At 43.8% G+C, this 27,017-nt stretch overlaps 1 protein-coding gene across 1 annotated transcript in view; it reads left to right on the top strand.

The window, feature by feature from the left end:
• The window catches only part of LOC127001477 (metalloreductase STEAP4-like), a 46,754-nt gene that overhangs the window by 5,600 nt on the left and 14,137 nt on the right, over positions 1-27,017 (top strand). The window contains exons 2-3 of the mRNA XM_050866030.1: positions 20,116-20,233; positions 22,007-22,119. Coding sequence (XP_050721987.1) covers positions 20,117-20,233; positions 22,007-22,119 — 230 coding nt within the window. The 5' untranslated portion in view covers position 20,116. The remainder of the gene's footprint in view (positions 1-20,115; positions 20,234-22,006; positions 22,120-27,017) is intronic.

Genomic DNA, 27,017 nt, shown 5'->3' with positions numbered 1-27,017 from the left:
CCTATAATTGTCCTTATTTTCCATTTATTTTGGTTTCCCCATTTATAGATTCTCTCTTAATATCTGTCTATCTATCTACCTATCTATCTCTCTCTCGTAATCTACATTCCCTTGATAGTTTTTTCTACCTCATGCTTATTTTCCATCTTCCCATCGTGTTTCTTCTCACTATTTTATCCCTTTCCGCACCACCGACATGCCATCACCAACGCAAACAAGATCAACGTTATCATTTAATCTTCATTTGTATACTGCATCGCCGCCAGTCATAACATACACACGCGCGGCCACATTCCCTACACAAACACTCATGCCTTTGTTTATGGGGTTTCCTCCCCGCCCTCAAGGTCGCATTTAAACATTCTCATGGCGCCAGCAAACTTGCACCCAAAAGGACTTCCCGCGGGAGGGCGTTGGATACCGGCGGTTATGCGGTAATCATAATAGCCGACGGAAAACCACAGCGAGTTAAGCCCGCGTTGTTAGTCATCATGTTTAGATAATAGGGAAAGAACGACCATGAATCACGCGCTTACTCACGGAGGAAACCCAAACCACAGCAGCACTTACGAGAATCAACGTGTGAATCATGGAGAGCAGAGGCCAGGGTGAATGAGGCAAGAACATAAGTGACATAAACGTTATAGCACGCATAATGTATTCAGACCCCAACACCCAACACTTTAAGAAGGATAGTGTTTTGCTTGTTTTACCGAGGAGAAATTTCAAGGGCAGAATGAGGAAAGAGGAAAAAAGACGAGTATCGGAAGTAAAACGCATTCAGATCCCGACACCTAGCACTTTAAGGATAGTGTTTTGTTTGTTTTATTTAACAGCGAGGATCGTTCAAGTGCAGAATGAAAAATTGAGGAAAAAGGACAAGAGTCTCGGAAGTAAAACGCAATCAGATCCCAACACCCAACGATAGTGTTTTGTTTGTTTTATTTAACAGCGAATATCGTTCAAGGGCAGAATGAAAAATAGAGGAAAAAGGACAAGAATATCGGAAGTAAAACGCATTCAGACCCCAACACGGAACACTTTAAGAAGGACAGTGTTTTGTTTGTTTTACCGAGGAGAACGCTCAAGGCCAGAATGAAAATAGAGAAAGGACAAAAGTATCGAGAACAGGGAAAAATTTGCGGTGAAAAATAAATAAAAAGAGAAAAAAAGGAGAAAAGTATCGAGCAGGGGAAATTTAGAGTGAAAAAAGAAATAAAGACAGAGAAAAAGAGGACAAAAGAATCGAGAGCAGGGAAAATTACAGTGAAGTAGAAATAAAAATAAAGCAGAAAGGACAACAGTATCGAAAACATGAAAAATTGACTTCTCTTTCGGCCGCTTCTCTCCAATCTTTTAAGGGGCAGTAAGTAGCGGGCTTTTTTTTTATTGTTGTTTTCTTTTTTTAAGCCCTTGATCTGTCTAGTTTGCTGTAAAAAAAAGTTAACAGTAAATGAAAATAGAAAAAAGGGACAGGGAAAATTTGCAGTTAGGAAAAAAAACCATAAGTGAGAAGAGTCATAAAAAAACACCGGATTTCTATAAGAGTTACCGCCTTAATAATGCCACCACCACGCCCACATCAGAAAAAAATACAAATAAATCAAGGATATATCGAGTAACTTCCAGCAGCAAAAAATAAATTGCTCTCACATATCCTGGCAAGCCATTAAACTTGCATTAGTATGAACTGAATGAGAGCGTAAGGGATTGAAAGCGTTTTAGCGATATGCGTAAAAACAAAAATATTGAAACACGCGGCGCGGAAATAAGGAAAAAAAAGGATATTAAAAAAGTTACAAAAAAAGGTTAAAAAAAGGGAAATAAGGAAAAAAAGATATTAATAAAGTTACAGAGAGGGATATAATGAGAAAAGGATATTAATTAAGCTACATAAAGGTGGTTCCAGAAAGGGAAATAAGGAAAAAAGGATATTGAGAAAGTTACAAAAAATGGTTCCAGCAGCCTGAGGGGAAGCGACAAGGAGACAGGCAGCCGAGCGTGTGGTGATGGGCGTTGCCTCCTGAGACCAGACACTTGGGGCATCGGAAATGTGCTGAGGAAGGACGCCAAAGAATAGCACATAATAATTCCATAACGTTGAGCTGAATCCTGCCATGTTAAAGTTAAGAAAAGTCATAATAGACGAATAAGGATGTAATAATGGCGATACTACTACTACTACTACTACTACTACTACTACTACTACTACTACTAATAATAATAATAATAATAATAATAATAATAATAATAATAATAATAATAATACTCTTACTATTGCTACTACTGCTCCTAATCCTCCTCCTCCTCCTCTTCCTACTACTACTACTACTACTATTACTGCTACTACTGGCGATGATAAAAAAAATAATAGTAATAATAATACTTAGAAAGAATGCATATAACTACTACCACTATTACTTCTGACGAAGATAGTAATAATAGTAATAAGAATGCTGACAAAAAAGTATATTTCTAAGTATCATCACAGCAGACCCACAACACCTCGCCACTGGACCACAATAAATGCACACCTTGACATTTAAGGTAATCACTCGCTTGCGTGTAAGCCTTGAACCAGGTGCATTAGTGGTCACCTCGTAACGGTTTAGCTAATAATGCACACTAGATATGCCTGGTAATGACTTATGTGTGTAGCGGGGGAGAGGGGGAGGTATGTGTGTGTGTGTGTGTGTGTGTGTGTGTGTGTGTGTGTGTGTGTGTGTTCCATTAACCCATTATCCTCACCTATTGTTTCTACATTAACCCCAGACAACGCACAATAGGCGGCACTCAGCTCACGTACCAACACAGTAAGAGGAAAATTATATCTATACAGACAGGCGCGCAGGAAAGGAAGGAGGGGAGGGAAGGTGTGGCCGCGTGCCTTGCGACCTCGTTTACCTGTAAGTGACGCAAGACTTCACCTGGATAGTATCATAGCGACGTCACTGTTCCCGGAATAGTGTTAAATAGCCGTCACCATTACTCCTACTACTACTACTACTACTACTACTACTACTACTATTACTACTACCACTACTACTACTATTACTTCTACAACAAAAACAACAACTCGTATGAATTTGATTAAGACTACTACTACCACCACCATTACTACTACTACTACTACTACTACTACTACTACTACTACTACTTCTTCTACAACAAAAACAATAACAACGACTACGACTTTAATTACGACTACTACTACCACCACCATTACCACTACTACTACTACTATCTCCTATCATAATCGTTATCACCACCCTCCCAGGACAACAAAGGGCCAATCACTATCTACCTATGCGTCGAAGTCACCTTAATAATCAACACTCGCCAAAAAAAGAGCCAACCAATTATCCCAAACAAAACACGCGCGAGACTCGATCAGCTCAACCCGGAGGCAGTGCAGGGAAGGAGGGAGGGAGAGACGGAAGGGGAGGGGAGTGCTGGAGGGGTAGGAGTAGAGGGAGACGGGGATAGGAGGGTTTAAATGCCACGTAAACAACAGCAAGGCACCCCCGGAAACGTGTTAGGCGTGGGAAGAACCTGTTAGTATGTGTGTAGGGGTGATGGGAAGGGAGAGTTAGTGATGGGGTGAAGGTAGTTGTGGATAGAGGAGGAAGAAGAAAGAGGGGAAGAGGTGAAGGGTAGGGAAAGGAAAGATGAGAAGTGAAGGGGCATGATGGGGTGAAGGGTGGGGTGAGGTGATGGATGTGTGTGTGAGGGGATGAGAGGAAAGACGTGATGTGATACAGACGAAAGAGAGGTGAAGGAGAAAAAAGGGGAAGAGGTGGAGGGTGGCGAAGGGAAGAGATGTGGAAAGGACCGTTGAGTAATAAAGTTAAATGATGAGGGAAGAAGTTAAGAAAAAAAGAAGGGAGGAAATGGAAAAAAAATGGAAGAGGTGAAGGATGGAGAAGGGAAGAGATGTGGAGAGAGAGAGAGAGAGAGAGAGAGAGAGAGAGAGAGAGAGAGAGAGAGAGAGAGAGAGAGAGAGAGAGAGAGAGAGAGAGAGAGAGAGAGAGAGAGAGAGAGAGAGAGAGAGAGAGAGGTCGCGGAGGAATGAAATAGTGTCATAAAAGAAGAAGATAACAAAAGAAACGAAGGAGTGAATGAAGAGAGGAAGAGAGGAAGGCTGACTGAAAGGGGCTTAGGTAAGGAAGAGGGGGAGAGGAAAAGGGAAAAGAAAGAAGAGGAAAGAAAAAAAGAAGAAAAGAAGCGAGTGAGTGAGGAAAAGGGTTAGAGAAAGAGAAAGAAATAGGGGGAAAGAAAAGAGGAATAGAAAATAATAAGTGAATGGGAGAAAAGAAGGGGGAGAAGAGGAAAAAAAAGAGGAATATAAGTGAATAAGTGTGGGAAGGAAGGACTTTAAGTGTTAATAAAGAGACTCCTTACGTTTGAGTCATTATGTAAAGCAAACTCAAAATCTCAGCACAAACAAACCAACACACACACACACACACACACACACACACACACACACACACACACACGCCACTAAACACAAAAACAAACAAACACGCACCCACGCGCCATCACACAAACACAGCCATCATTTCGCGGCGCCTTTTTGCCGGAGGAGGAAGAAGAAAACATACGAAAGAACGGCGCCTCAAGTTCAAGGTCGCAACACGTAATGGCCGGGAAGGGAAGGGGGGGAGGACGGCGGGTGGTTGTGGCGGCGGCGGCTGATGAAGGGAAGGGAAGGGAGGGAGAAGGAAGGGAATAAGAAGTAAGGGAGGAAAGGGAAACGTTGGGAAGGGAGGAGAGGTAAAGGGAAGGGAGAAGGAGGAGGAGGAAAGGGAAGGACTGGGAAGAAAGAAGGAAAGGAAAGTACTGGGAAGGGAGGAATAAATGAGGAGGGGAAAAGGGAAAGGCTGGTAAGAGAGGAGTAAGGAAGGAAGGGGAAAAGAAAGGGAGGAATAAGGGAAGAGGGGAAATGGAAAAGGCTGGGAAGAGAGGAGTAAGGAAGAAGGGGAAAGGAAAAGGAGGAATAAGGGAAGAGGGAAAAAGGGAAAGGCTGGGAAGGGGACGAAATAAAGGGAGGGAAGAGCAGACAGGCGCTGGATTTTATAAACGTCGGATTAGTATTTTTTTAGGACAGAGTTAATTAGAAATATTGAATTTTTACTCCTCCTACTCCTCCTACTCCTACTCCTACTACTGCTTCTACCATACATATTACAAACTCGATCGTAAAGTTATATAAAAAAAGCTAACAAAACCAACTAACCAGCCTTAAAACATGAGTCAAAAAAGATAAGTCAGCCACAGTATAAGCTGAGGACTACTAAGACGTTTAAAATACCAGGCGCTTAAGGACGTGAAGAACGTGGAGTGAAAGTTAAGCGTGCACGTGTTGCTTAGTCTCACCTACGTAGCTTAGCAATGAGCCTCGCAGGGACCAAAACTTACCTGGCTGCTGAGGTGAGAACGCGTGTCTGTTACTGTGATGCCCTCGTCAGTCTTATGGTTACCGGTCACGCAGCGGCCCATTCACTTTAGTCAGCCAGGCACCACCACGTTCATCGGTGACAAATCAAACTGCTGGGAAGACAAGACCAAAAAAGTATCAGTGTCATCTGGGAATGTCATCACGTTTCAAATAAAAAAAAACCGATAGACGTCCACGTTATAAAAGTACTGGATAACCTCAATCCAAATGCTCTTTGCTGCTCTTTACTGGGACGGAATTCAGAGAGGAAAGAGTAGACACAAGGAAAAGGAGTGAAAGTTAAGCATACGAGCAGCAACGAATGTGCTACTAATCTATCCCTATATATAAGACAAAGATGAGTCCCATACAACACAAGAGCAAGCGATAAAGAGCACAGATGGACGGCAGCATCAACTTCCTCTACCTTATGAGGGTGGAAATAACATCTTAGCTACAATAATTACTACACGAAATTACGCTTTTAATATTTGTCAGTATATACAAAACCTTGCTAACGAGTCCCAAGCGGCAGAAGAGTAAGCGAACAACAGCACAGATAGACGGCAGCATCACTTCCTCTGCCTAACGAGGGTGGAAGTAACATCTTTTCTTTCGCCAGAAGAGTTACAACACGGAACCTCTCGACCACGCATTTGCATAATCTGTGTAGCGTTAAACCGCAACACCACCAATGTCATGGCCACCAGCTTGCATCTGTGAGGGAAGCTTGGGAGTTCCGGAAGCCTTTGTCTGCCAGATGACCAACAAGTGTTGCTTGTTGTAAGGATGAGGATGAGGGTGACGCCTTGTTCGATTCTCACAGATCATCATCAGTCTGTAGCCTTGTTTATTATACCGTTGTCAGCGATGATGTTTGCCTTCGATAAGTGAGATGCTTGTATGGAGACAGTAAAAGATATATACGAAGATTTATAGGTCTAACAGCCAATGTGTTTTTGATTTGTTAAATTACACGTCCCGTACAAGACACTTATAAGGATAAAAATACTACTAAAGGAAAACATATATACGCAATGTGCTCTTCAAATTGTGTGTGGCTTGTGCATGATGCGAGGCAGTAACGTGAAAACCACGGCTCCTTTGTTCCTTACTTCCTGGACATGTATGACTGACTTGGTGGTTACACGGGTACGGATCTCTTCTTTGTTTTTCGGCGTCTGGAGTCTCATATCTACCGTGTTTTTCATTGATATCTTACACAGCAAACTATAAAAAGACAAGGACAACTGATTCTGGCACTGTAAGGAGTTAAGGAAGGATGACACAAGTAAAGAACGACTGTGATGTATAAATGAACACGTATGAATCATTTTCCGGCGGCTGTCCAATAAGTAATGTCTTTTTTCATAGATATCTTAACTTTGCATACGATACAATAAACAAGAACAGCTGATTCGACCGCTGCATGGAGTTGAGGAAGGATGGCACAAGTAAACAAAGGTTGTGGTGTTAAAATGAGGACGTTTGGATCATCTTTGTCTTTTTTATAGATGTCGTAACTTTGCAAACTATAAAAGAAACAAAAACAGTTAATTCGGGAACTATAAAAGGAGTCGAGGAGAATGGCACAAGTAAACAATGGTTGTGGTGTTAAAATGAGGACGTTTGGATCATCGTAATGTCTTTAATAGATGTCGTAACTTTGCAAACTATAAAAGAAACAAAAACAGTTAATTCGGGAACTATAAAAGGAGTCGAGGAGAGTGGCACAAGTAAACAATGGTTGTGGTGCTAAACTGAAGACGTTTGGATCATCGTTGTCTTTTTTTATAGATGTCGTAACTTTGCACACCATAAGAGAAACAAAAAGAGTTCATTCAGCCAATATAAAAGGAGTGGAGGCAGGATGACACAAGTAAATGATGGTTCTGACATAAAAAAAATAAGTATGGACCATTTTTCGGCGACTGATAACTGATACATAATGTCTTTTCATAGATGTCTTAACCCGGTAGATGCGGGGATCATGTTTCTTAAGGTCCCTCTAAGCGAGAAAAAGGAGAAAAAAATCGTCACTCATGCAAACTATTTTATAATATATATCAACGCATTTTGGATCAGTTTATGCATCATCTATTTTGGGGGGTCTTTACCATGGCAAAAATTTGGCCCGTCGCTGCTACCGGGTTAACTTTGCCAATCATAAAAGAAGCCAGACCACAGTTGATTCGGACCACAAGGAGTTGAGGCAAGACGGCACACGTAAACAGTGGCCGGGGTGCAAAACAATGAGGAAGTAAGAAATGGAATGGAGGGTCACATGCCGAAACGGAGGGAAGATTTAAACCGTCCATCAGTCAGTCAGTCACGGTGTGGGAGGCGGCGATTCCTGATTGTTTAACACACACACACACACACACACACACACACAAACAGACACACACACGACTTCTCTTGTTTGCACACCTGGAAACTGGAAGCTGATTTGTTACATTTTTCAATATTTGTAAGTCCATTTTCGTGTGTGTGTGTGTGTGTGTGTGTGTGTGTGTGTGTGTGTGTGTGTGTGTACTTTAAATTTCAATATTAAAGTGTAGCATTTCCTCGTAGTTTGAGTATTTACGAACGCACACACACACACACACACACACACATGAACTCAATCAACTGTAAAAAAGAAATCACGAACTAACACACTTCGCTACACTTCTCCTTCCGCTTCAAACACTCTCAGAAAGACGCAGATAAGGAACAAACACTAAAACGATTATGGGCGCACGCGATCAAGTGCCAACGTCTCCTTAATTACCTCACGCATTCATTCAGGGATCCGTTCATTCATACTGCACCTGTGAGTCACCTATTAAAGGCATTACGCCACACTAAGCTTCCGTCTCACCTTGCCTTGCCTTGCCTTGCCTGCGGTCGTTTCTCCCGTGTTGTTGACTTGTTGGTATTCTGTTAGTCTGGAGCGTTCATTCACCGCCTCCGCTGCCGTGTTCCTTGCCTTGCTTTCTCCTACTTCCGCTCCCTACCTCCTCTGTTTCAATGTTTTCTTTTCCCTCTCTTTCTCTGTCTTTTATTATGGTTACACTCTCTCCCTTCCTCTCTCTCTTAATGCTTTCTCCTTCTCCCTCTCTTTCTGTCTCTCATATGCTTTCTCTCTCTCTCTCTCTCTCTCTCTCTCTCTCTCTCTCTCTCTCTCTCTCTCTCTCTCTCTCTCTCTCTCTCTCTCTCTCTCTCTCTCTCTCTCTCTCTCTCTCTCTCTCTCCTTCTCCTCTCTTTCTCTCTCTCTCCTCTCTCTCTCTCTCTCTCTCTCTCTCTCTCTCTCTCTCTCTCTCTCTCTCTCTCTCTCTCTCTCTCTCTCTCTCTCTCTCTCTCTCTCTCTCTCTCATTCTCGCTCTCCCTCACTCTCTCTCTTTCTCTCTCTGTTCCTTGTAATGCCTTTCACGTCCGTTCAAACTTAACATGCAACTGCTTTGAACGGAGATGTGATCCCGCTCACTCCCTTTCATGCGTCATCACACACACACACACACACACACACACACACACACACACACGTACCCTCTCTCGTCTCGCTATACTCATTCATCCGTCCTCTCCTATTGTTCCGTCGTCGAGCTTGCAAGCATTCCTTCCTTCCTTCTTTACTTCCTATTGCCTTCATTCCTCCCTTCCTCTCGTCTTTCCACGCATTCCTTCCTTCCTTCCTTCCTTCCTCTTGCCTTCATTCCTCCCTTCCTCTCGTCTTTCCACGCATTCCTTCCTTCCTTCCTTCCTCTCCTCCCTTTCCTCCCTTCCTTCCCTCCCTCGCCATTCGCTTTCACCCAATGACAAATACATTTACCATTAAGTACCGCCGTCTAATTCCACTAATTAATTACACGCTCTCACGCTATTGTCTTTCCCCTTCGGCATTATCGAACATTTTATAAGTATTCGCGGAGGTGATACGCGTTGGACACTCAGCTGATTTTTGTTTTAATTCACGTTGTTTCTCGCGTGGATAAACAAATTGCTCTACTTTTCTTAACTTTCCAACTTGTTTTTATTTATTTTGTCAGTGATTTATGTGAGGATTCCTGGTTCAGTTAATATTGGTTTCCCTGCTTTCTGTCAGTTAACTATCTTCATTTCATATTTTGTACCTTAACATTGTCTTGATTCATGTTAAGTTTTCAAGCGAATAAACAAAATTTTCTGCGTCTCTTAATTAACGTTCACACCTTGCTTTTTTTTTTTTTTAGTTTTGTTAAGGATTTATATGAGAAATTCTGCTTCAGTTAATATTTTTTTCCACTTTTTTCTTAGTCATTTATTTTAATCTTTTTTTTTCTTTTTTGCAACTTAACATTTATTGCTATACTTTTTTTTTTTTTGACATTCCATCATTTTTTGTTTTGTCAATGATTTATATGACAATTCCTGGCTCAGTTAACATCATTTTTCCATATTATCTACTAGTGACCTGTTTTAATCTATTATTTTGTAACTTAACACTGTACCGTTAGTTATGTGTTCTTTACGCACGTTTGGATACTTCGCAGGAAAATTCGAACGACAATAGCATCGACTTTCTCCGCGCGGTTCATTAAGTAAGCCGCTATGAAGCTGTGTGTGTGTGTGTGCCTGTGTGTGTGTGTGGCGTGGCCCTGGCAGAAGCGTGACGCAACTATGTGGTGGCGAGGCAGGTAGACAGCGGCGGGCCAGTCTCACGAACCTCCCCCACGCCCAGCCACCCCACCAGCCTGCCTCCCCTACACCTATCATAATTATAACCATCAGGAAACTACGCGGACACGAACTCAGCTCGGTGCTGCGTCATCAATCTGTGGTCCTTTTTTTTAAGATGATGTTTGTCCTTTGATAAGTGGGCTGCTTGTATAAACATATTAAAAGAAATATGTATATACGAGGATTTATAGATCAAACAGTTGCACTACTTCTTGGTCGATGTGTTAACTTGGGAATTTGTGAAGCATGTGAACTAGAAAGGAGAGAAGAGAAGGGAAGGAAGGAAAGGAAGACTATGAGAAGAGAAGATAGAGGAAAGAGGAGCGTTAGTGAAGGGAAAAAAAGGAAAGAAGGGAGGGAGGAAAGACCAGGAAGAAAAGAGGAGAGGAAGATGCAAGGGAGAGGATGTGAGATGATACACACTCCTCAGAAACGTTGGTGTGTGTGTGTGTGTGTGTGTGTGTGTGTGTGTGTGTGTGTGTGTGTTATCTTTATGATTCCCGATGACTAAAGTGAACATAACAAAACAAAATAAAATGGGACAAGAGAGGAACCATAAGGCCATTTGTGTGACCCTTTTTTTCTGTCGTTATATATATATAAAAAATAACTAATAGGACGGAAGATGGATTAAAACAAGGAAAAAACGTTGCAAGCAAATTAATAAAATAACTTCAGCAGCATCGCCTTGCCCTCCTACAATAAGCAAAGTCATTCATTGATAGGAAAACAAGCACTGAAGGCAAATATTTACCCACAAAAGACAGCTTACACACACACACACACACACACACACACACACACACACACACACACACACACCAACGTTTGTGAGGAGTCTGTATCATCTTCCATCTTCTCCCTGGCATCTTCCTCTCTCCTCTTTTCTCCCTGTTTTTTTCCTCCCTTCCTTTTTTTTACTTCACTAACGCTCCTCTCTCCTCTATCTTCTCTTCTCATAGTCTTCCTTTCCTTTCTTCATCTATTCTTTCCTTCCTTCCCTTCTCTTCTCTCCTTTCTAGTTTTTCTTCCCTTTCTTTCTCCCTTTATTTCTTCCTTCTCTCTCCTCGCCTAGTCCTCCCCTCACTTCCTCTCAACAGTCCTTCCTTCCCTTCTTCTCCCCTTTTTTTTCCTTCCTTCCTTCTCTCTCTCTCCTGGCTTCTCTTTCTTGGCTAGTCCTCCCCTCACTTCCTCGCTACATTCCTTCCTTCCCTTCTTCTCCCCTTTTTTCTTTCCTTCCTTCTCTCTCTCTTTCCTCGCTGGCCTTATCCCCTTTCTCTCTCCTTCCTTTTTTCCACATACACCTGCTCTCCTCTCTCCACGCTAGCCTTCCTTCCTTCCTTCATTCCTTCCCTTCTGCCTCCCCAACCACGCCAAACAAAGGAGTATATGATTCCCCTGAAAGTGTCACCTGCCAAGCCCGGGACGAGGAAGAAACGAGATCACGGCGACTAAGTAAACAGGTCGTGAGAATTCTTCCCTCCACGCTGTTTGCTTTTCGGAGGGGATACAGAGAGAGAGAGAGAGAGAGAGAGAGAGAGAGAGAGAGAGAGAGAGAGGGGATGATAAATGAGGGAATAGAGAGAGGCTGTGAGGTAGAAGATGAAAGGGAAGATGCGTAATAAAGGATTGGAGGGAAAGAAAGAGAAGGATCTGACGTGTGTGTGTGTGTGTGTGTGTGTGTGTGTGTGTGTGTGTGTGTGTGTGTGTGTGTGTGTGTGTGTGTGTGTGTGTGTGTGTGTGTGTGTGTGTGTGTGTGTGAGGGGGGGGTAAGGGAAAGGAAAGGAAGGGAAAAAAGGAAAGAGGAGAGGAAAAGGAAGAAAATTAAGGAAAGGGAAGAGGAAAGGAAGGGAAGCGTGTGTGTGTGTGTGTGTGTGTGTGTGTGAGATGAAAACATGTGAATGAGAGTGCGAATGACACATGAAAGAAGATGAGAGATATTAAAGACCAAGGAGAGAGAGAGAGAGAGAGAGAGAGAGAGAGAGAGAGAGAGAGAGAGAGAGAGAGAGAGAGAGAGAGAGAGAGAGAGAGAGAGAACAGACATACACACAGACATTCAGAGACAGAGACAGAAAAATATTACAAGTATATATCAAAAAGAGGAGAAAAAGAAGACTGTAATTAGAGATAGGAATGTGAGACAAGAAGGTGAGATACCGGAAAGAGAGAGAAAGCGAGAGAGGGAGAGAGAAGACCAAAAGGAGGAAACAGGAGGAAAGGAAAGGTCACAGATGAAGGGAAAGAGGGCGATGCAGAATAGTGAAGCGGTCAAAAAGGAAAAAAAAGAAAAGGAAAGGTCACGGCGGGAGGAAGGGAAGGGAAGGGAAGTGGTCAACGCAGGGAGTTAAAGAAAAGGGAGGGAAAGAAACGCCAGCGGAGGAAACAGAAGAAGAGGAAGAGAGAGAAGGAGGAATTACAGAGACAGGAGAGTGAGAAAGAAGGAACAAAAAGGAAGAGAAAAAGAGGGCCAGGAAGGGAAAAGGAGGGAGAGAAAGGAATGTGAAGGAGGAAACAGGAGGGAGAGAGAAAGGGAGAAATTGAAGGATCAGGAAAAAAGAGAAACGAACAGGAGGGAGAGAAGAGGAAGGGTGAGGAGAAAGGAAGGTGACAGAAGGAACAGGAGGGAGGGAAGGACAAGACAAAGACAGACAAAAAAAAACAGGAGAGAAAGGAAGAACAAGGAGGGAAGGAACCATGGAAGGAAGAGAAGGCAAAGAAGTCAAGGAGAGAGAGAGAGAGGGAGAGACGAGTCACGAAGGAAGAAGAGATTGGAAAGGAAGGACGCGAGGCAAGGAGGGATCACAGAGAAGTCGTGGAGGGAAAAGGAGGGAGAGAGAGGAGTCACGACGAGGGAAGGAGACAGAGGAGAGGAAGGTCGCGAGGCAAGGAGGGAGAGAGAGGAGTCACGACGAGGGAAGGAGACAGAGGAGAGGAAGGTCGCGAGGCAAGGAGGGAGAGAGAGAAGTCACCACGAGGGAAAGAGAGGAAGAACACTCAGCAATAAAAGAGAAGTAAAAAGCAAAGTGTATATAATAGTGGAAACGAACACGAACGCAGAAAAGAGAAATGCTAAAAGGAAAGTTTAAAGTAAGCTAAAGTGAAGAAAACAAAGTAAAAAGAAAATAGGAAAGCAAAATTCTGTGTAAGCAAAGACGTGCACACAGATCTAGAGCTTAGTGCAGGGTGAAGTATATATATACGTGTACGCAGTGACGAGTGGCCAGTTTCACAGTTCCCCATGATGGGTTAGTAACCTCCCAAACCAATACCAGAGCCTTCGAAATTTCCTTGTATAGTGTCTGGTGTTTATATTTAAGTTCACAAATTTGATGAAACTATACAGGAAAAGTCTTGTGTATTTAGCGTGGCATCGAAGACCTTACCATTTTCGATTGTATGGGATTCTATAGTTTGGTTCGGGCTGTTACGAAGACACTGTGTTGGACTGTGAAATCGGCTCTAAGAGAGGGAGGAAAGGGAGGTCGTGAGGCAACGAGGGATCACAGAGAAGGGTGCGGGGATTGAGGTCAAACGAGGCACGCGGTGAGAGGTGAAAGACGCGGCGTTGGGGTAAGAATAATAAGTATAAAAAAAATCCTTTCGTCATAATCCAAAACTTTCCCACTCGCCATCTGTAATTAAGCAAAGGTAAAATTTCTCCCATCATATAAGAAAACTAATTAATTTCTTTACTCATATATATAAATAAAACTTTCTTCCCGCCATCTGTAATTAAGTATTGGATAAATTTCTTCCAGCGTATAAGAAAATAATTAATTCCTCTTCTTTATATACCAAATAAAATAATCAACTTCATTTCCGATTATATTAAGTCAAAAATACATCAGTTCTCGAGTAAGGAAGCAAAGGATAAACTTCTCCCAGTGCATTAGAAAAAAACAAAATAATTCCTTTTCTTCATATATCGCGGGGAGACTCAAGACACACCTCGGGCTAAAATGAGCTATTTATCGGCATCTTCCTGTCTCTGTTTATATGTAGAAATGGCGTAATACGAGCTCACATTTTCCTCTCTTTATTGTGTCCTTGGTCGGTCTCCTGGGACAATGTTCTCAAACACTTCGACTCACATTTGACAGGACTTTCGTACGAGATTTGGGCGTTTCCAGAGGTATTTTCATGACCCAGATGGTAATTCGACCCTTCTCCTGTACCATGAACGTTGAAAAACACTTATGAAAACTCGAATAATCTCCTTTATGGCCCTTGAAAATAGTTGACATGAGAGGTGGAAGCGTCTGAAAATGCCCTCCCTGTGTCGTAAAGAAAAATAAACATGAGGCAAGATGATCCGGCGCAGCACGAGAGGGAAAAAGAAGTTATTCAAGCATCTCGCAAGACGGGTGAAACAGGTTACTTTATTTCTTTTTCTTTTCTTTTCCTTACGGTTCGTCATCTGTCCTTGAAATCATTACCTATACCTGTCCAATTCAATTAACGTGTGTGTGTGTGTGTGTGTGTGTGTCGCCACCGCATCTCCGTAAGCTTGTCGTGTCCCGTTACTGTCGGTTACTTTGCTTAGAAGGCGCCTGTTCTGGTTTGCTTGATGCTGTTACTATTGTTGTTGTTGTTCTTCTTCTTCTTCGTTTTTGTCTACTTCTTCTTCGTCTTCGTCTTTTTCTTCTTTTTTTTTTGTAACTAAAGAACATCACATCGAATTTAAAATGCGGCAAAATGATCCAAAATAGCTAAGACATCCCTTTCATTCGTCTATTGAATCGATTATCTATCTGCGGCGGACTCTCTTTTTTTTACGGTATAAGAAGTCTCGGGTGTACCAAAAGCTCTCGTATGGAGAAAAAAACAAACAAAGTGACTGCGCAAAAAATACATATCACATCGGACTTTAGAATCCCGCAAAATGATCCAAGGTTAGTGTGACGACGATTGCCTTCACTTCACTTCCTGGATGTAACGGAAGAGCGAGATTGAGGCGGCAAACGGCATGCGTGACGCGCGAGGAACGAATATAACTCAACGCAGAAAGAGAAAAGAAAGGAAAGACGTGGCGATTTTCCCTCCGTCCAGCGTCCACCAACCGTCCACACCAACCTCGGCCTGCGCACCGATCCGTGACGAGCGGCTACCGCGTGTGTGTGTGTGTGTGTGTGTGTGTGTGTGTGTGTGTGTGTCACGCCCTTCCTTTGACGTCACGTGAGAGAAACATTTCGCTCCCCTTATAAGAATGACGAGGGAAAGTGTTATTCAAATTAGCCTTCCTTTCCTCCTTTCCCGCCGCCATGATTCTGCAGTAAAAAAAGAAAAAATATATATTCGCGTTAAGAATCATCCACTTTCTCGTTTCTTTCCTTCATGGACATTTTCGTTTGGTTTTTTTTTCCCCCTTTTTTTCCATCATGCGGTTAAGGAGGCAGACCACGATACACACACACACACACACACACACACACACACACACACACACACACACACACACACACACACACACACACAAGGAGAAAAAGTCCACTACATGCTGCATATAAACATAAAAAACAAAAAAACGGAAATACCCCTAAATATATTAAACTTGTATAATTATTTCATTCCACTTTCTTTTTGTTTCTAAGTAAAGGAGATTTTTCATTTAGACCCACGAATATATATAAAATAGCAAACACCTCCGCCGTAAGACACTGGGTCAACTCCACACACACCGTAAACCTTCCAAAGTCGGCCCGTACCGCGAAGGCCACGTGTGCCATAAACCGGGAAAGGTCGCATTACCTAACTGACCAACGGCCGGCTCAACCCTCCAGGCGTTATATATATAGTAGCGATCGGAGGAGAGAGAACAGGAGATATTGAGGAGAGAAAGAGGGTGGTGGAGGTCAGGGGTTAGGTCAAAAGGGTGATGGAGGGGTCAATAGGGGTTATGTTAGCTTGGAGTGAGGCTGTAGAACTTGTATTGGACGTGTAGGTCTCAAACTCCCTCAACGCACACACTCTCCCTGTCTGTTTTGGCTTGTCTGTCTGTCTCTCAAATCTCGTCGCAAAAAGTCATAAAGCGTTGGTATTGATCGAATGTTTATCCACTTCACACACTCTCAAACTCACTCACTCACTCATTCTCTCGCTCTCTTTATTTCTGTTTGCCTGTCTGTCTGTCTGTCTCTTAAAACCCTCAAATAGGAGCACCAAACATTAATAGCGATTGAGTATTTATCTGCTTCACACTCTTAAAACTCTCAGACTCACACAGTCTTTCGCTCTATATGTTTCTGTTTGCCTCTCCGTCTGTCTGTTTCTTAAAACACTCAATAGAAGCACAGAATCGAGTATTTACCCACCTTGCACTCAGGCTCATTCTCAAACCCTTCGCAGTTTAAGGGGATATACACTGGGCAAATTTTCCGTGGATCTTCAGACAAACCACCATTTCCCCTGGCGTGGTTCTCATATTTCCGTGGTTTTCTGACGTGTCCACGATCTTCCAAAGCTACGGTAGATTTCACCCAAGGACGACGGTATTACTCAACATCATCATCAGCAGTAATAACAAGAAACAAATGAGAACCACGCTAGCAGAAATCGTGGTTTGACTGAATGAAGATCCACGGAAAATTTGCCCAGTGTAATAGCCCCTTGTACACACCCACATTTCGGCTTTCGTAGTGGTGCTGGTTATTTCCATGGGTAGTTTCATGAGCCTAGTAATAGTCTGCCAAGGTCTCTGCACTGTGAACGTGAAAAAGACATCTATGAAAACCTGATAAATCTCCTTTGAGACCTTTGGAAATATTCGTTGAAAGAGATGAAAGCGTCTGAAAATACGGACCTTAATTAATCTCTCTCTCTCTCTCTCTCTCTCTCTCTCTCTCTCTCTCTCTCTCTCTCTCTCTCTCTGGTTGCCTGTCAATCCATCTATCTCTCAAAACCCGTCACCACAAAGAGGAGCAAAGTTTGAACCTTAGCCTATTATTTTCCTCCCGGGCCTCAGTCTCAAACTCACTTACTCTACGAACTTTCTTTTTTTCTGGTTGTCTGTCTATCTGTCTATCAAAACCCGTAACAAAGGGAGCACAAAGAGGGAACCTATAATAAGCCTACTATTTTCTCTCCGCGCATCGTGATAAGAGCGAGTCAGCCGGGTAGCCAGCCAGGTGTTCCCCATCGACCAGTCACGGTTACCTGCACGAAGACCCGTGAGTGACTTGTTCTTCTTCTTCAGGTTCTTCGTGACACACTACCGTTTGCTGACTTTTAATTCTCATCTTCGTTTTTCTTTCGTTATTTGACTTGTTCTTCTTCTTCGGGTTCTTCGTGACACAAGACCGTTCGATGAGTTTTCTTTCCTCTCTTCGTTTTTCTTTCGTTATTTGACTTGTTCCTCTTCCTCAGGTTCTTCGTGACACACTACCATCAGCTGACTCTTCCATCCCATCTTCGTTTTTTATTTTACTATTTGATTTGTTCATCTTCAGGATCTTCGTCACACATTACTGTTCATCGACTTTTCCTTCCCATTTCCGCTTTTCTTTTGTCATTTCCTACTCTCTTCACTTTTCTAGCTATTTTCGTCCAATCTCCACGTAACGTTCGCCTAATGAGGGGCTATTAGGACAGGGCTGGATGGAGAGAATGGCGGGAAGCGGGAAGGATGTGGGAGTTACTGAATGTATTGAAAAGAGGAAGATCAAAATAATTATCCTCTCAGAAAAATTGCATAACAGGAGAATAATTATAATGAAAGGGCGTTAGAGCGTAAGGATAACAATCGCGAAATAATGAGGGGACACACACACACACACACACACACACACACACACACACACGAAGAAGATCCAGAGAGGAGTCAGGGATTGTGAAGCAAAGAAGGAATGCGAGAGGATGCGTGGGGAGGAGAGAGGGAGGGGAGGGGTGACGGTTCAAGGTTAAAGGGGGAGGCAGGGAGGCTGGAGGGACGGAAAGATAGGTTGGGCCGTTGCCCGCTCATCGACATATATGTACTTATTTACAATATGCAAGATGTAAATATAAATAAAGAAAAGAAAGGTAGGGTGACTCTCCTCCCCTCCCCTCCCCTTCCCTCCCCCATTCCTCTCCTTCTTTCCCATCTCTACCCTTTCATCCAATCTCCAACTCTCTTTACTTGATTTTCTCTCCTCCACTTCTCTCCCTCCCCTTCCTTCGTTATTATTCCCTTCCTTTTCCTCCTCTTCTCCTTTCCCAGCCTTTCCTTCCCTCCCTTTTTTTTTCTTCATGTCCTCTTCTCTGTTCCTCCCATTCCATCCCTCCTTCCCTTCCCTCTCCTACCTCTCCCTCCTTCCTCTCTCCTCGTCTCATTCCCCTTCCATTCCCTCCCCTCCCATTCCTTTTCTCATCTCCTTTACCTCTCCTTCATTCCTTCTCCTTCCCGTACCCTTCCCTCCTTCCCCCATCTTCCCGTTCTCCCTTCAAGGTCCTAGTTATACCCTGTCTTCCCTGTTACTCTTACTCAACACGTTTATCCACGCTTACGCAATCTTTTCTTCACCTCCTTGCCTTCCCGCTGTCCCTGTGACATCATAAGCTGGTCAGTATGCATGTCCCGTAGTCAGACGCACTTCCCATGCCTAATCGCTGCGTACCTTCTCTTGTATCGCGCTACGCACCTTCCATACGAGAGCACCTGACTCCCCTGCCTCTCCTCCGGCCCGCAAGCTTGCCTATTACAACCTACGCCCAACGCATCCAGTTTTTCACCTCACCACAAGCCGCTCGCCTTGCTTCGCGCCTTCCCAGTCCGGCTTTAGCTTGTCTAACGCGCTATAAACAAAGGCAAAAACTAAGACGGAGGAGGAGGAATACATAGGAATACATAGGAAGAACAGACACCAGAAGACCTATCGGTCTATGACGAGGGTGGAGGAGTAACATGCTACAATGACTTACCTAACGTGTTATAGATATGAAAAAAACAAAGGAAGGAGAGGGAGAAAAAAATACGAGTTGTGTGTTTTTAATAATGTTATATTGTGAGTGGTTATGTATGTAGTGGTTTGCCTTCACGTGATGGGATGTGTTTGTGTTTGGGTGTCGTGGTGATGGTGGTTGACTCAAGTGATGGTGATGATGGTGATTGTGGAGGTGTTGGTGGGTGAATCAGTAGTGGTGGTGATGGTTTGATTGTCGTGGTGATGGTGGTGATGATGATTGTGGAGGTGATTTTAAGAGGTGAAGGTGACTGTGTGGTGAAGAGGTTTTAGGTCAAGTGTTGATGGTAAATGGATAGTCGTTTTAAATGCTGGTGATTGCTACTGATTGTTTAGAGTGTGGCAGGGAAAGAATGGTGATGATGTATAGGAGGTGGTGGCCGTGGTGATGATGATGGTGACGATGATGATGTGGGTTGGCTGGCGGACTATTTGGTTCACGTAATGCTCCGCGGTGATGACGATGCGTACGGTAATGAAGTCACGTTTTGCCGATAATGGTGACGTTGATGGTGAAGGGGTTGATGGGTTTCCAAGGGCGGCGATGACAACTTTTTTATCATTGTTTTGACTCATTTTCTTTTTTCTCTCTTTATTTTTAGGATGGGCCGCGATGACTGAGGTTTTTTTTTACTATTTAAACATTTTCTTTTCTTTCTGTTTACTTTAGGATGCGCCGCGATGACTGAACTCTTTTTATTATTGTTTTGATTCATTTTCTTTTCTTTCTCTTTATTTTTACGATGGACCGCGATGATGGAACTTTTTCATCATTATTGTTTTGAGTCATTTTCTTTTCTTTCTCTTTATTTTTACGATGGACCGCGATGATGGAACTTTTTCATCATTATTGTTTTGAGTCATTTTCTTTTCTTTCTCTTTATTTTTTACGATGCGCCGCAATGATGGAACTTTTTTATCATTATTGTTTTGATTCATTTTCTTTTCTCTCTCCTTATTTTTACGATGGGCCGCGATGAGTGAAGTCTTTTTATTATTGTTTTGACTGATTTTCTTTTCTTTCTCTCTTATTTTCAGGATGGACAACCTTTCATTTCGCGCGGACGAGATGAACCTGGCGGACATGGGCGGCGGGGGGGGGACCAACGGGGTGGGCGCCCATGGCAAACGGAAGGCCGCCCACGACCCTGACAAGGCGAGTAAACCACACACACACACACACACACACACACACACACACACACACACACGCACGCAATATATTACTTTGTCTTCGCTAAAACAATGAAATTTTTACCGAAATTCTGACGCGCCTACGGCAAGTCTCTCAAGGACACACACACACACACACACACACACACACACACACACACACACACACACACACACACACACACACACACACACACACACACACACACACACACACACACACACACACCAAGGACACCCACAAAAAAATATTATGTATATCACTACCTTGCACTTAAAAAAAAGCATCTGGCAAGTCTCTAAAACTAGTCTCACCACACAGTCTATCACGATGCTCCCCTTAACTTCATTTTCTTCCTTTCGCCACCTATCATTTTCCTCCTCTACTTATCCTTATATCCACATCTTCCTTCTTTCTTTCTGTTTTTCCTTCTTTCTCTTTCAGCGTCTATTCCTCTCGCTTTAATACAACCATCACAACAATCCCCCTTCAGTAGTACCCCACTAAGACTTCCAACATGGCTCCCTAACACTTCATAACTCCACCACTTCCAGCAACCTTAGCCACCATATAGTTCCTCCATATTTACAGCTTCTCAACACACACACACCCAAGCTAGACTACAGCACACCACAGCACCGTTTACCACATGTTGCATACCCCTCCGCAAGACACCACCACCGCATACCACCACCACACAGTCTTCCCAACACCACCCAGCCACCTAGACCACAGAACACCGTAGCATAATTTATCATATGTTGCATACTCCACCACAAGACAAAACGATCGTATACCAACACCAACTTGAACTCCAATCAAGGCCCTCCCCAATGTTGATAACGCTTCCTGACACCGCCTTGCAATTACAGAAGTCCTTGACAGTCTCCCGAGCATAACCAGTCCTTCACAGCATCCACATTGCAACTGCCTGTTCCCTATCACCTGGGCACACCACCACCCTTAAACACAAACCCCCAACACTCCCCAACCACACCCTGTAAAAAGCCGACTGACCTCACCAAACAACTCCTCACACAGCCACAGCCTCCCTCGAACCCTTTCACAGCATCCACACTGCCGCTACAGTAACCTCACCATCACCACCTTGACTACACACCCCTAACACTTCCCAACCACAGCCTGTAAAAAGCCGACTCTCCTACCCTAACTCCTCCTCACATACCTACAGATCAGTCCCTAAATATACGTCCTCAGCAGCCTTTCCGTTCCACACACCCAACGCAGCGCCCATATATAAGCCCTCGTAGGTCCCAGATCCAATAATAGTCCCGTTACTAGGCCACTGATAAGGCTCTCTAACATTCAATAGCCTTCCCCAGTACATAAATCCTACGCAGCCCCAATATATATAAGCCCTCGTACGCTCGCTACCCACTCTCCCCTCACTATAGTCTTCCAAATATGTCGAGGCCGGTCTGGCGTAGGCTCCCGCGGGTCCTTTCCTCCCCTCTGTTCTACCACACAGTCCCAACACCTATCTCTTCCTCTCATATGTAAGCTATAGGTAACATATGAGAGGAAAAAATAGGTGTTGGGACTGTGTGGCAGAGCAGAGGGGAGAAATGGACCTGCGGGAGCCAACGCCAAAACGGACTCGACAATTTGGTTTCACAATAGGCCACTAACAAACCCCTTTAACTTGTAATAGCCTCTACATATAAGCCCTCGTAAGCTCCCTATCCACCGTCCCCGCACCCAGCCACTAACAAGCCACTCTAACTGACTCTTCAGGTGATCACCGTGCTGGGCTCCGGGGACTACGGTCGGGCCATCTCTCGCCGCTTCGTCAGTGCCGGCTATACGGTGCTCATCGGCTCCAGGGACCCCAACAGGAGCAAGCTTAAGTGAGTGCTGTGACTATTGTTCTGTCTGTCACTCTAGGCATTATCCGGCTATTCAGGTTATTGCTTTCCCATTCCACCCTATGTCTGTTTGCCTGCTCATTCATCCATCCACGTATCTACTACATCCATCTGTCGCAAAAATGTCCAGCTGTCCACTTTTTTTTATCTGTCTACCTTCCCACCCACCAGCCTACTGTCTATTTCCTTTTTTCTCCAATCTATCCTCCTATTCATCCCTCAGCTGTTTCTTTTATTGTCACACAACATTTCTAGTTATGGTGTAATTATGTTTCGTGGTTTGGTTGAGTTTTGTTTTTTATTGTATTTCGCTTCACCCATGGTGACTGGCACAGGCTTGGACGAAAGGTAAATCTCGTCACTTGTGCGGTTGAAAAATACAGTAGTAACAAAGGAACAGCGTAGCGAGGCGGACACGGTGGCAGCCACGGATATATTTTCGCATTCCAGCGTCTCGTCGCCTTCAGTCAGCCAGTAACTGTTGTCTTGCCTCGAAGGCCGACACTGGAATACACACAACATTCTTCTATATACTTCAGACATGCCCATTACGAATGATTAACGCTTCCACGACTACGCCTAACACTCCCACCCTCACCAACTTCTCAAGGCGAGTAGGACTAGAAAATGTAATCTTGTGAAGCTGAACCGGTCTACAATCGGTGCTGTGCTACGCCTACACGGCAACCTCCTCCCTCGAGACTCCAAACCACTCAGCCCCCAGCCGGCCGTGACCCGAGAACAGCTGCGGCCCATGGCCAGCACCATTGCCGCAGGTGTGAACAATTTTTGCCCCCCTTCCATCCATCACTTGCCAGAGTTCCACTGATAGCTCCACCCCCTAAGATTATGTCCATGTTCAAAATCTTTATCTTGGTAACAGACAAGAATGTATTTAACACCTTTAACTGAATGAAAACAGGAAGAAAACGTCAACGAAGGCAACGAGGTGTTTTAATACAAAAAAACAGACATTAATCCCCATAGATAGACATTCATAATAATAAGAACAGTACACCGAGATTATAAAAGGATGAAAAAAATAGGCATACAGGAAAATGAAATGCAAAAAGGAAAGGATACAACCCGAAATAAAGAACAAGAACAGCATCAAGGGAAACCAAACTACAAACGGCTTCCTTTTACCTAATAAGGGTTGGCATAGGCACAGGTAGCCGGCTCCTTGAGGAATGGGATGGGAATACAGGAAAAGAAAATACAAAAAAGAAAGGAAGGAACCCGAAATCAAGAACACGGGCAGCATTGAGGGAGACCAAACGATAGACGACTTCGCTTTACCTAATAAGGGATGAAATAGGCCCAGGTAACCGGCTCCTTGATGAATGGGATGGGTCTCAGAGGTCCGCCACCTTTAACGCTACCAGGGAACGCCCGAGAGTGGCCCCCGGCGCAGGATGAACAAAAAATTAAAATCGAAATGAATGAACGTGTTGCCACCGCTTTGAGTCGCCTTTCACTACCCATGTGCTTGAGTTTGTTCACTATTATACATCTTTACTGCCTTTACGCACTTCATTGCAATATTTCTGCATGCAACTGCAATATGGAATTCAGACTACTGTTTCCATCCATCTCCTTCGCTACCATCATCATCATCGGCAGCCACTATAAATAAAATTCGCCTGCTCCATTACCAGGGTGGGACCGTCCAAAAGCCCCCTTCAAGAGAGCAGCCTACCAGCGCTACAGACAGCACCTAAAAAAAAAATATTTAAAAAAATCATTAGTCACCATCACGTTACATTTTTTTTTTTTTAACATGATCATCCCGAGTGAGGTTTGATGCAATACACAGACACGAAACCTCAGCTCTGCCACACCCCTCTTTGCTAGTAGTTATTATCACCCCTCCTCATCATCAGCAGCGGCGACGTTATTATTAGTACTCTCTCAGCCAAAGCAAACACCATGACCGCTTACCAACATCTTGCAAACACCGTGACCGCTGACCACCAACTTCTCAAAACCGAACCGCCCCCTCCCCGTCACGTCCTCCCCCCTACAAGGTCGAAGCTTAAATACTATAAACTGGCTCTACCTACCTACCTTCCCCCGCCTCTACCTCACACTCCTTTCCTTTCTTCTCTTGCGACATCCCTGAGCTGAACCCCTCCAGTTTTTATTTTCTTATTTTTTATTTTTTATTATCTTGCCAGCTGCTGTAAAATTTTCCTCCAGGTGTTCACATCCCTCCCCGCCATCCCTAAAGCCTTCCTCCTCCTTCTCCTCCTCCTCCTCCTCCTTATCCTCCTCTCTACACCGCTTCCTTTCCTTCCTCTCCGCTCATGCACCCACTAAACACCTATTTCAAGCCTTTCCTCCCCCTCCACAATTATGTCCCTCCACCACCACTCCACATCCCTCCCCTCCATGGATAAAGTGTTCCTCCACCTCCTCCTCTCCGCACCCCTTCCTTTCCTCTTATCCCCAGTAACCTCGCATCCACCCTCAGTAAACTCCCACTTCAAATCCTTCCTCTTTCCCTCCACCATTATCTCCCTCCCACCACTACAGAACTTTCCTCCACCCCTCCATTATCCATATCTCCACCTTGATCTCAAATGCCTTCTTCCTCTCCTCCACACCCCTTAATCCCTTCCCTTACCCTTGTAACGTAATCGACCCTCTACCTTTATTTTCAACTCCATTCTTTCTTCCTTCGTCCCTCCTTGATCTTAAATACCTTCCTCCTTTTCCTCTTCTATTCTCCCCTTGAAACTCACTCCACGCCCTACTCCTACTTTTTAACTCCATCCCTTCTTCCTCCGTTCTTCTTCGATACTCATGACTGTTAATTAACGAGACTGGCTTCCGTGTCTATAAGTATGGCAACACGGCGCCGACTGATCGAAACTAAAAACAAAAGAATGACGCAACGTTGTGCCTCGAATCGGAAAATGGAGAGGTACGGAGCTGCGTCCAGAGAGGCGTGATAAACACAGGGGAAGCCGTGTGATTTTCTAACTGTTTGAGCAGACTTTTACTGTCGCTGCGCTAGGTTTCGAAATACTTTTTTTTTCGAGGGGGGGGGGGAGGGGGGGGGTGCTTTATTTGGACTGATAAATTTGAAGAAGGAAGACGATAATAATGAAGAAGAAAAAAAAAAGGGAGAAGGATAGCAAGAACAAGAACAAAAACAAGAGGAACAAGAACAAGAAGAACATGAACAAGAACAAGATGAAATGTGTGTGTGTGTGTGTGTGTGTGTGTGTGTGTGTGTGTGTGTGTAAACAAAGAATAAGTAATCAAATACGCAACTTAATTAATATATTGATAAAAAAAATTAAACAAAGTCACATTGAAGGAAGCACTCGACAACAACAACAACAATAATCACGCACGTCAAAGGAAGTGGAATGGAAGTTTATTTTTATATACTTTTATTTTATTTTATTCGCACAACAAAGCGACGAGGTAATGGCGCCAAAAAATAGGTTCGGGGAAATTATATAAAAAACAAACGAGCAGCAGCATTGCCTTTAGTGATTCTCGCATATTTTCAATCAGTTTTGTCACTTCGCCTCAAAAATGTGTGTACGGTACTTACTCATTGCGTCAGTATGTCCTCCCAGAGAGTACGCGTCGTTCTGTCAGACTGTGCAGAGAGAGATCATTCAGTGTGTTCGGTATTGTTTACTCCATCATTCAGTATTCCTTGCTCCTTTGCGTCAGTATGTCCTCCCAGAGAGTACGCGTCGTTCTGTCAGACTGTGCAGAGAGAGATCATTCAGTGTGTTCGGTATTGTTTACTCCTTCATTCAGTATTCCTTGCTCCTTTGCGTCAGTATGTCCTCGCAGAGAGTACGCGTCGTTCGGTCAGACTGTGCAGAGTGAGGTAATTCAGTTTCTTCAGTATTGTTTGCGCCTTTATCTAATTCAATTTCTCCGATATGATTTGTCCCTCCATCTAGTTTAGTTTGTCAAGTACTATTTGTCCCTCCATCTAGTTTAGTTTGTCAAGTACTATTTGCTCCTCCATCTAATTCAGCTTGTCCATGTCATTAGCTCCTTCATATAATTCAGTTTTTTTTCGGTATTATTAGTTTCTTATTCTAATTCAGTTTGTCCCGTATTATTTGCTTCTTCGTCTAATTCAGTCTGTCCAGTGCTATTTGCTCCTCCATATGTTTCACCTTGTTTGGTATTATTAACTTCAATTCTAATCCAGTTTTTCCAGTATTATTTGCTCCTTCATCTAGTTCAGTTCGTCCAGTATTATCAGCTATTAATCTACTGACACACAACCTTGACCTGTCTTGGCAAACAACAATCAGAAAACAAATATTCTTGAGCCGTAACACCAGCAAGGTTTTTCTTCCACCTTACATTCTCCTCCCGGCACTGCGTTACTCTCCTCTACCTCGCCTTCCTCCCCTCCCTTCCTCGCATCCCCTTCCCGGATGAGATCAACATTCCTGGTTTAATGTCTTCTAATAACACGAGTCTCTCCAGTTGTGCGCAGACCTAACCATGAATTTGCTGGTCTAGGTACGGATTTAGTCTTGGGCAGCCAACGCACAGCCAACTAAGCTTTTCATCCTCGCTTGCGTTTAGGTTGGGAAGGTAAGGTGTGGCAAGGCGCTGCATCCTTTTCCCTCCGTCCCAGCCCGGGGTAAAAGATCCACGCCCAACGCACACAAAACTGGACGCTGAGGCAATGTGCAGCAATTAGATAACCTGAATGTCTTATCTTTTATGACTAGAGTAATGTGTAATTCATCTAGGAAGACTAAACCCTCTGGAGAAAAAAAATAATGAAAAGGCGATGTTATGCTTCTGAAATATCTCGCAACAAGCCACGCCATACGCACCGAGTAAGCGTATAGAAGAAAGTGCTTGGCAGATCAGCAACAATACGC

Source organism: Eriocheir sinensis, chromosome 21, assembly GCF_024679095.1.
Source record: "Eriocheir sinensis breed Jianghai 21 chromosome 21, ASM2467909v1, whole genome shotgun sequence".
In the NCBI taxonomy this organism is placed as follows: domain Eukaryota; kingdom Metazoa; phylum Arthropoda; class Malacostraca; order Decapoda; family Varunidae; genus Eriocheir; species Eriocheir sinensis.
The sequence above is the reverse complement of the archived record's forward strand: the minus strand, read 5'-3'. Positions and strand labels throughout refer to the sequence as shown.